Source organism: Girardinichthys multiradiatus, chromosome 2, assembly GCF_021462225.1.
Source record: "Girardinichthys multiradiatus isolate DD_20200921_A chromosome 2, DD_fGirMul_XY1, whole genome shotgun sequence".
Taxonomy (NCBI): Eukaryota; Metazoa; Chordata; class Actinopteri; order Cyprinodontiformes; family Goodeidae; genus Girardinichthys; species Girardinichthys multiradiatus.
The window spans coordinates 29485653-29495816 of record NC_061795.1 but is presented as its reverse complement, the minus strand read 5'-3'; the positions used below and the strand labels follow the sequence as shown (position 1 = coordinate 29495816).

General features: G+C 39.4%; 1 protein-coding gene across 3 annotated transcripts; it reads left to right on the top strand.

Moving 5' to 3' along the window:
* Positions 1-3215: 3215 nt before the first annotated feature.
* Positions 3216-9512, top strand: bbs10 (Bardet-Biedl syndrome 10). 3 transcript variants are annotated; one of them, XM_047389953.1, is made up of 5 exons: positions 3238-3275; positions 4810-4847; positions 5462-5687; positions 5776-6720; positions 7547-9512. In XM_047389953.1, exons 3-5 carry the CDS (start codon positions 5497-5499, stop codon positions 8355-8357), a joined length of 1947 nt encoding a protein of 648 aa, XP_047245909.1. In that variant the 5' UTR covers positions 3238-3275; positions 4810-4847; positions 5462-5496; the 3' UTR covers positions 8358-9512. The 3 variants fall into 3 exon arrangements, with proteins under 3 accessions (XP_047245917.1, XP_047245909.1, XP_047245900.1); XM_047389944.1 differs by lacking the exon at positions 3238-3275 and adding an exon at positions 3282-4272; XM_047389961.1 differs by lacking the exon at positions 4810-4847 and having other exon boundaries at positions 3216-3275.
* The last annotated feature ends 652 nt before the right edge of the window (positions 9513-10164 follow it).

The following is a 10164-nucleotide window of genomic DNA, read 5'->3' as shown; positions in this document are numbered from 1 at the left end:
CACCAGTCTTCAGACATCAAGCGAAGCAGAGCAGGTGTATGAAGCTGGGACAAGAGGCAACAACAGAGAGGGTGGGGCAAGATAGGGTTGAGTGTGTGTGTTTATTTGTGTATGTGTGTGTGTGTGTGTGTGTGTGTGAGAGAGATAGTGGGCTTTCTGTTGGGGTGAATGTGTTGTTTTTCTGTCCAATCAGGTCTCGTGAGAGCTGTGGTCTTCATTCCTGACACCCCACTTCCCGAGACCTCTTGTCCCATTCCTACAGGTCACCCTCACCGAGCCTCTGATGCATATTCATTAGTGTAGTGACATGGCTTTTCACAAGCTCGTTAGCATACTGAGAGTTCAGCAGCAGAGGACATCTTCATTCATAGTGGACAGCTCTGTGTGTGTGTGTGTGTGTGTTAATGTGTACATCTGGCAGAAGCTGCAGAACTGTCTCGTATTGTCTATGTATAGATGATGTTGCCTGATTTAGAATCCTAGGATGTGGTTCCTGCTGTAACATAGGGATCAGGTTCCTGCTCTGTCCAGTTCACCTTGATGTTCCAGTGCTACTGTATGGAAGAATGATACAAAGGTCGGAGGGGGGTGGCTGAGTGAGATACGTACATTCTCTGCATGTTCTTTACCATATTTTCTATAACTTAGCATGTCCTTTCTCTTTTCTGTCAAGTCTGCAGTGCATTTTAATAATGGGAAAAGCTTTGAACATACACTTAGACATTTGAAATATCTCTTTGATATATCACTTATCCCGAAACATTGCGTTTCGTTGTTCCAAATTATTTAGATTAAGAAAATATCTTTATTTAAATATCTGGAATTGAAAAGTGAATTTTGTGTGAAAAGTTTGCATTGTATAAAATGTATTTTGTTGACTTTCTGCAAGGAAAGCAAAGAATTGCAATATCACACAACTGACTTTTGTAATAAGTCAGCATGTTGTGACAGCAAATCATAGTCAATGTACAGTAAAAAGTCTTTATATCCCCTAAACTTTTTTACATTCTCTCCCTTTTCCAGCATATATTTCAGGGGTTTCTATGATAGACCCAACACAAACTACCACATAATTGTAAGTGGTAGCACATGTATTCAGTATAACCTTGTAGAACTACCTTTTGCTGCAATATCTGCTAGCTTTGCACATCTAAAACTACAAACGTTGCCGACTCTTCGAAAAATAGCTCAAGTTCGGTGAGATTGAATGAATAGCGTCTGTGAAAATTGACTTTCAAACCTTGTCACCAATTTTAGCTCTGGCTTTATGTTTATGGTTGTTGTCCTGCTGGAAGGTAGCAGTCCTAGTTGTAAGTCTTTTTAAGCCTCTAATGTATTTTCTTACAGGGTTGCCCAGTATTCAGCTTTGGCCATTTCTCTTTAACTGTGACCAGCTTCCCTGTTCCTGCTGTGGAAAAGGATCCCCACAGCATGATGCTGCCGCTATCACGTTTCACTCTGGTGATGGTGTGTTCACTAAAGCACTTTCTTTTACATGTTTGCTGTGTCCACTATATGGCTTGTGTCAGACTGAACACAGTATTCGTTGCGTTGTTTTAACAATGCCAATATTTAGTGTCAATATCAACTTTATTTATACAGCACTTTAATCAAACAGAGGTTACACTAAAGTGCTGCACAGCAAAAGTACGGCACAACTATGAGAAATAAAATAAAACAACATTTTTGCCATTCTTCCATGAAGGCCAGAGTGCACAACTAATAGATCTTGCGTCTTGTATGAGGTACATGGTAACCTCCTCCAGTGTTACCATGTGCCTTATGGCTGCTTCACTGATTGATACTAATCTCGCCTGACCGATGCGTTTAGTTGGATGGCCATTTCTTGGTAGGTCTGCAGTTGTGCCATACTCCTTCCTTTTTTGAATAATAGGCTCAACAGTGCCTGGTGAGATGTTTGGAGCTTGGAGTATAGCTTTATAGGCCAAACCGGCTTCTCTACAATTTGATCAGTGTTCCTTACGAGGCTGTTTATTCACTAATATTCTCTAATCTAATATTCTCACCTAACTTATTCTCTAGTTAGGTGACTTCTGATGTAATTCAGTTGCAATTCAATTCACTTTTATTTATATAGCGCCAATTCACAACACATGTCGTCTCAAGGCACTTCACAAAGAGTTTGGAATGGTGCAGGGTTGTTGGGGAGGTTAGAATAAACTAGAGTGTTAGAGTTTGGCCATTTTAGAATTGGCAATGTGTAGGGGTAATAAGAAAAATAATAAACTGATAAAGTTTGTCCATCTAGAGCCCACTGGTGGCCATTGTTATACTAAAAATCACAAGGATTGGGGGTACCTCTGTCAGACTGATTGTAACACTCCTCCTGGATGAGCATGTAGAGACAGTGGACAGTCACTGGCGTTGACTTTGCAGCAATCCCTCATACTGAGCATGCATGTAGCGACAGTGGAGAGGAAAAACTCCCTTTTAACAGGAAGAAACCTCCAGCAGAACCAGGTGGAAGGTGAGCATTAAGTTGTTGGCAGCAGAAGCTTGGATGATGCCTCCCTCCAGGAAGGTGTCACAGGTAGATACAAAGTCAGGCCAGGTGTAGCTTCTAGGAAGAAAAAAGAGAGAGAACATAAAGTTAAAAGCTGAAATAACAGCAATTGTACTGGATTTTATTTGGGGGTATCAGAATAAAGTGGGTTAAACACCAGTGCACATCATGTTTTTCATATTTTAGTTGTAAAATATTTAGAAAACCATGTACAATTGTCCTTCCACCAAAAATGTACGCCATACTTTACAATACTCAATCACACAAGTCTGAATAAAATAAAATAAAATAAAATTTGTTTAAAAAAAAAAAGGTTCAATGGGTATGGCTATGTTGCAAGGCACTGCAAATCCTGATAAAAATGAAGCCGCTACGTTAAAACCACCATTGAATGCAGATAACTAATAAATTAAATATTAGTAATTTCAAACAACTAATTGCTACACTATAAAAACCTCTCCCTAAAAAGTTGCTGTGTTCCTCTATATAAACAAGGGAGGTGTATGACTACTATAAATTTGTTACAGGTTTGCAGGACACCTGGATTTACACATTAGTAATGCTATTATCATTAAATGATATTCTAAAACGTACAGAAAATTTGCAAATACAGAACATATCGACTTCACGAGTCACGCTGTACCTCATCAAGACGCTAGATGGCAACCATTTACTCTGAGATAAGATTCATCAATCGAAGAGGAAGTCTTGTTTCTAGGCAACACAGGAAGCCTTCCTGTTGTACTATAGTGTGAGTTTGTCATTCATTTTGCTTTGTTTTTCCCTGATATTGAGGTTTTGTCCATGTTATTTGCTGTAGTTTGTATAATATAAGGTCGTTTATATCACTTTTCTGCTGCTACATATGAAGAGCTAGCTTCTAAATGCCACCATGTAGCCGTTGGTTCTTTGTTGTTGTCGGGTTTTCATCATTCAAGCTAAACTGCATTAGATTACGCGCTTTTCGAGGCAGCAGGGCAGGCTACTTAACCATTCGCCAAGCCAATAGTCGTTTTTCGTTCATGGCTGTGCCTTTGTTAAAGACAGACAAACATCGTGTTCTTTGTCGAACTTAGATCTCAATATTAAAACAAACGCGAGCAGATTATACCCTTGTTCTTTTTTATTTATCGACAAATTGTGTAAAAAAAAAAAAAAAAAAAAAACTCGTTAAAATTGTATTTGTAATCGTAAAGCTACGTTTTTCTTCAGTAAAAATCAAAGTAACTATAATCCCTCAATATCTTAAAACTTCACGTTGGCCTAGCTCTAAATCACATTGGTTAGCTCTAAATTATTCTGACCAATATTCTGTATAACACAAGTATTTCCTAGTAACTCATAATATGGTATGTTTTACCATTCAGAACGGCAGTACCTTGCCCTTTTATTGGCACTCTTGATAAAGATGAGTAAAACTCCTAAGAAATAACTTCACCTTTGAGCAGCACGGTGAAACAATCATTAACACTGTTACCTTGCAGCAAGCAAGTGCTGGGTTTGAACCCTTACGGGACCCTTTGTTGTCGCATATTCTGCCCATCCAAGTGTGGACTCTTTCCGGTTCTGCCCACAGCCCAAAGACATGCATGTTAAATTACCTGGTCTCTTTGGTTGCTTGTCCTGTGGTGCCCTTTAATGGCAACCTGTCAGGGCCCCTGTGACCCTGAGTGGGTACGTATGGATGGAAGTTCATCTTTTATAGCAGAATATTCTTTCACAGAAAAGGCATCTGCAGTTCTCAAACAGTGAGTTTTGGAGATTTTTTTTTTTTTTTTTTTACCACACCATCGTTGTTACTGTGACTGGTGGCAAGATAAAATTGGGTCCTTGTCCAGTCTTGTTTGGCAAGATGCTATTTTTGTTGCTATTTCTTAAGTTGTAAAGATCAACACACATCTGCCTCATATGAATGAACTGTACTGTCTCATTTTGGGGAGTCGATATGATAAATGGCCGTCAATGTCAAATCATATTTAAACATTAGGGAAACTGGAAGTCGTATATTGCTAATTTAAAGTTAATTGAAATACTGACTAACTTAAAAAAGCATGACATATAATAGGAAAAGGCTTCAGGTACATTAATTTTATACAAGTTGTGGTGGCAGTAATTGTGGCTCTGTTGATTTAGTAAAAGAGCAATTATTCATTTATGTTGTGAAATTTTCCCTCGTTGAATAAATGTACTCATATTAAAGGTACTGTCAAACAGTGCTAGTGTGAGATTATGCCTCTGCAATGAAAAAGTCATTGATTTTAAAGCTTTTTACACATCTTGAGCAGGGGTGCCAGAAAATCTGTGGAGGGTTCTGTGTATGTATGTAAGTATTATAATATAATATTATCATATTATAATATAATATAGTCTGGTGTGTTTCTTGCTTTTCGCTTTAGTCTGTGTCAATCTAAGATGCTAGTGAAAAGTTACCTCATGAAGAAAACCCTTATGCTGATTTAAAGTTTTCTTTAATGACATCGTGTTTTTCTTACGTCATTAGTCTCTGCTGCCTTTAATATCTTCCCATTCATCCTGATTTGTCGTACTACTGTCTCACTAAGGCGAAATTCAACTCCTTCCAGAGTAGTGGCCTCAAGTTTCCTTCCAGAGCTGGCAGATCAACTGTCTTGGAGGAAGTCCCAGATCCTTTGATTAAATCATGTCCCACAAACTGTTCTCAGCCCTACTCACTATATGTTGGATTTGTTGTGATTTTGCTGTACCCAGTGCAGATTTCTACTTGATCTGTTCACTACATATTGTGTTATATCTAAAAAAGACAACATTTTAAGGCTATCTTTTTAGGCAAATCTGAATGTTTTTCCTTTGATTTCCTGGAAAGCCCTTGTCCTGAGTTGCCTAGTTGCCTACGTTGACTAATGTTTGACTGGATGCAAATCCAAGGTCTAAAACTATGAAATATTTCCCTTTTTAAAGTTTTCAGTAAATACAACACATTCCAAGGTTTAAAGATGCTGGAGTTGGAGCACCTACACCTCAAACACGTCGTCCAGTTAGTGTCTGCCCTGGAGTCCATCGTCCTTCGCAGTTTTGGCCCTGAAGGAGGACAGGTGCTGTTCACCCGAGACACGGGACAGGTGATGTTGAGCCGCAGTGGAAAACGCATCCTCTCTGCGCTACATCTGGAACATCCACTGGCCAGGTTTGGACAAATACAATACATTTTAATATTTTGCACCTTTTTTTTCATGTCAGTTCTTCTGCGATGTCATTTGGTTTTGTCTTTTTAGGATGGTGGTGGAGTGCGTTTGGAAGCACAGCACAATAACGGGTGATGGATCTAAAACCTTTGTCCTACTGCTTGCATCATTACTGCGAATGATTCATGCGTCAGCCACTAAGGAGCCTCATATGTCTCAGCCTTATAATTCCACAGAAACAACAGAAGCTGCCTGTGCCAGGCACTTGGCTGACAGGCTGCTAGATTTTGCACTGACAGAGTTGGATGCACTCATTGCACTGAATGTGCTGCCACATGGATTCTGTGTTTCATTAGAGGATTCCACAGGGAAAACAGAACAGAGTTTCCAAACCTTTCTGTTAACCTTTTTTAACACACGGCTTGGTAATGTGTATTGTGACTTTTTCAGGGACCTCATGTGTGAACTGCTCAGTCACTGGAAGATAAAAAATGACCAACCTTCATTCTCCATTCGGTTTTTAAACAATAACTTCCCAGCGCTGCGTACCCAAGTATCAGGATTCCCTGTCGGCTCCTCGCGTTTGATTGAGGGGCAGGTGATTCACAGAGATTTTGCTACACCGTGCCCGCAAGTGAACGAGCAGTCAGTCAAAGCTGTAGTTTTCAGTGGATACCTACAGCCTAAATTACTCACTGCAGGGGATGTGCTTGAGTTAGGCTGTGGAAATAGAGCGACAGAGGACAGCAGTATTGTGCATTTTAGTTCCTGGACAGGAAGATCACTGGAGAACATAATTGCAACTCTGCAGAGTTTTGGTGTCTCTGTCCTTTTGTGTGCACTGAAACAGTCCTCTGCTGCCTTGGCTTTAGCAACACAAACAGGAATGTGCCTTGTGGAGTGTGTCAGTGAAGAAGAAATTTCTCTCTTTGCCCAGCTAAGTGGGGTAACACCGATATCAGACTGCTGGAGGATTTGTCCAGAGGACATTGCAACACTGACTTTCTGTAAACCGATACTGCTTGGAGCCCACAGGTAGGTGCACATATTTTACCTATAAAGTGCCACACTGCACACAGACCTATTGAATTTTCTTCAGCCATTACACCAACCATTAAAAATAGTCAGAAGTCTTGTGTGCATTTGTATTCATACCGTCTGAATTTATACCATCTACATACTAGATTTTTGGCTGCGGTTAAAGCTGCACGTTTTTTCAGGTATGTCTTTACCAGCTTTGTGCATCTAAATTTTTGGCCATTCTTTGCAAAATAGCCTAAGCCCAGTCAGACTGAATGAAGAGTGTTTGTGAACAGCAATCTTAAAGTCTTGACACAAATTCTCAATTGGATTTCAGGCTGGACTTTGACTGGACTGTTATGACTCATAAATAAGCTTTGTTTTACACAGGTCCATTGTAGTTCTGGTTGTATTTCTAGGGTCTCCGTACTGTTGGACGTTGACCCTTCACCCCAGTCTCAAGTCTTTTGTAGTCTCTAACAGGTTTTCTTCCAGTATTGCCCTGTATTTCGCTCTGTTCCAATCAACTCTGACCAGTTTCCGTGTCCCTACTGTAGAAAAATATTCCCACAGCATGATGCTGCCGAACATGTTACATGGTGTTTTTGGTTGATGTGTAAGATTTCCTTTAGATATAGTGCCTTAAATGTTTCGCAGAAAGTTCGTTTCTTGGTCTGATCTGTCCTGTTTCTTCGACATGTTTACTGCATTGGTCCATCTTTTAAAACCCCATACATTGACATTTTGTGGATATAACAACGTAAAATATGAAAAGGCTCAAGGCGCTGTAGTCTAGCGTACAACATTCTGATTAATAAGTGTGTTTTTTTGTTTTTAACAGGTATGTTCATGTGGACTTCCATGATTCTGAAGAAAGGCTCAACGTTAAACCCTGTAGTCTGGTGATATGTGCCCCAGGGGAAGGGCAAACTGATCAGTATGCATGTGCATTTCAAGATGCGATTCGAATGCTACTGACAGCATGGGAGCCCATGCACAAGAGTAACATAACAGCTCTAATGAGAACCTTTCCATCAAATAAATTCACGTCTGTGCATAAAGACAATATGGGTGATGAAACAGCATACGCATCCTGCAGTATGAATCTCCATGAGACGTGTGTGATAGAACCAGGTTGTGTATTACCTGCAGGTGGGACATTTGAGTTTCTGCTGCACCATGGCCTTCATCAATATGGACACAGTTGCTCAGTTTCTGTTAACACAAGTGCAGTTGTTCCAGTTTCCGAGCTCTTAGCAAATGCCCTGTTGAGCTTGCCTCGGCATATTTACTCTCACAATCCAAAATCTTTCTTGCAGGCACAAACCAGGGTCATGGCTTTAATTCCAAAACATTCCCACACCCTGAGCTCAAACGTTATACAGACTGAAGGTCTTCTTGAAGATGGTAAACTAAGCTTACACTCTTGTAAAAAGGGTAGCATGGCATTAACACTTTTGGACTTAGGCCTTGAATCTGTCTCTTGTAAGTACCATCTGGTCCTGGCAGTGCTGCAGTGTCTCACAAGCCTACTTCGAGTGAACAAGGTGCTGAGGACACACACTGTTTTACACACAAAATCCCACAAACTCCTGAACGCTCGCTCAGAGAGCACAGAGGATGAGGACGAAGACGAAGTTGTGTCGCTCTAAGAGGAAACCAGGAATTTAGTTTATCTTAGATGAAATGAATGATAGATGGATGGATAATTTGCACTTCGATTATGTTTTTCAATCCTTGTTTTTCTTGATGTTCCATTGCAGTGTTGTCAGATCATTATGCTTTTGGTCTTTGTAGATTTATTAAATTTAAATAAAAAAAATGAGAGTACTGTGTAGTGATGTTTATAGGCAAATAAATGAATTAAGGCAAGGTTTGCCCAGATCAATAAATGGAGAAAATCTTGTAATCTCACATTGTACAGAATACAGTGACATGAAAATGATTTGGCCCCATTCTAGTTTTTTGTCACAGTTTTTACGAATCATTAAAATAATTTTGATATTAAATATAACCAGACTAAATACAAAAGTAATGATTTTGCATTTTAAAGGAAAAAAGCTATCCAAAACCAACATTGGCCAATGGAAAACATAAATCCCACCAATAAGTCCAATAGCTGATTGTGTCAAACATGGCGGCAACATGTAAAGCCAGTCATCCAGGTCCTGAAAACGCAAAGACCTTAAGACTATGGTTGACTGTTGACATGATGTTCTTTTTCTGAAATGCTGCGTTAGTTTTATATCAGAAGTAACGACCCACAAGTTTCACTTGTGTCTTGTTTCTTCACAGAATATTTTGGTCCTGTCTTGTTTTTTATAGTTGAATAATGAACTGAGGTAAGCAATGTCTGTACTGGGTTGTATATTGTTCTGGGTTCTTTTGTGATTCGAGGGTTGTAAAGTCTTTCTTGAAATTATTTTGGAGGCTGGCCTCTCCTGGGAAGGTTCACCACTATTCCATGCTTGCTCCGTTTGAAGAGAACGTGTCTCCATCTGTGGTTTGCTGGATACCCAAAGTCTTAGAAATGGTGTTGTAACCCTTTCCAGACTGATATATGTTAATAAATTTTGCTTTTTGATATAGTTTAACCCACTTCATGTTGCTCGGCAGATTCTGTTTAAGTAATGTCTTGATTTTACAGGCCTTGCAGTTACCAAACCTCGGTGTGGGTACTGAATTTGAACTGAAACGTGTGTTAAATCACACTAAATTCAAGACTGAGCAAGAAGGCAACTGTGTTTTCATATAAGGCCAAGTTGGTTTGCCTTCTTCTCTTAATAAATTACATCATTTGAAAGCTGCATTTTACATTTATTCAGATTTTCCTTGATAATAAAATTTGCTTGATGACCTAAAATATCTAGGTGTGACAAAATAGCAAAAGCAGAAGAAATCTTTTTCAGAGCACTACATGACTATGGAATGATTACTCTTGGGAACAGCTAAATGCTGATGTTTTTTTGCTTCATCTTTCCATCATTTGTTTTCCAAAATGCCTCTTTCTTATCTTTGTTTTCCTGCCATATTCCTTTGAGCAGCACTGTTTGGTGTGCATAAAAGAAACTTGGTCTTACAAATAGTTGCACTTCTTTTTGCAATCAGCCTTATCTGCATAGTGGGGATTTGGCATTTTAGAGGTCAGCCCAACCCAACTTTCAACAACCAAATCATAGTCTGCTTCCTTGTGCTGTAATCAGAGAAAAGCTACTGCTATTTTCACCTCTGTTTTTGGCAGAAAATGTGAGTCATCTGGATATGAAATAGACTCCCAATCTATTACACAGCCCTCTGTTTACTGTAACTTCTGCATCCTTAGTTTTAGAGGCTCATTTGTCACAACTTGATTAAAACAAAGTGACTCAGAATCAAAGGCAGCTCTTTTCTTTGTTTCTGATCTCCATGAGTCACAGTTGATTGTCACCAAAATCAAAGCAGGAAAAGATGGGAGGGTGG

Coding starts and splice junctions, on each gene's coding strand:
- bbs10 (XM_047389944.1), top strand. CDS start 4,163: ATGGCAACCTGTCAGGGCCCCTGTGACCCTGAGTGGGTACGTATGGAT. Junction 4,273..4,809: donor GCATCTGCAGTTCTCAAACA/GTGAGTTTTGGA, acceptor CATCTTGAGCAG/GGGTGCCAGAAAATCTGTGG. Junction 4,848..5,461: donor GGAGGGTTCTGTGTATGTAT/GTAAGTATTATA, acceptor CCCTTTTTAAAG/TTTTCAGTAAATACAACACA.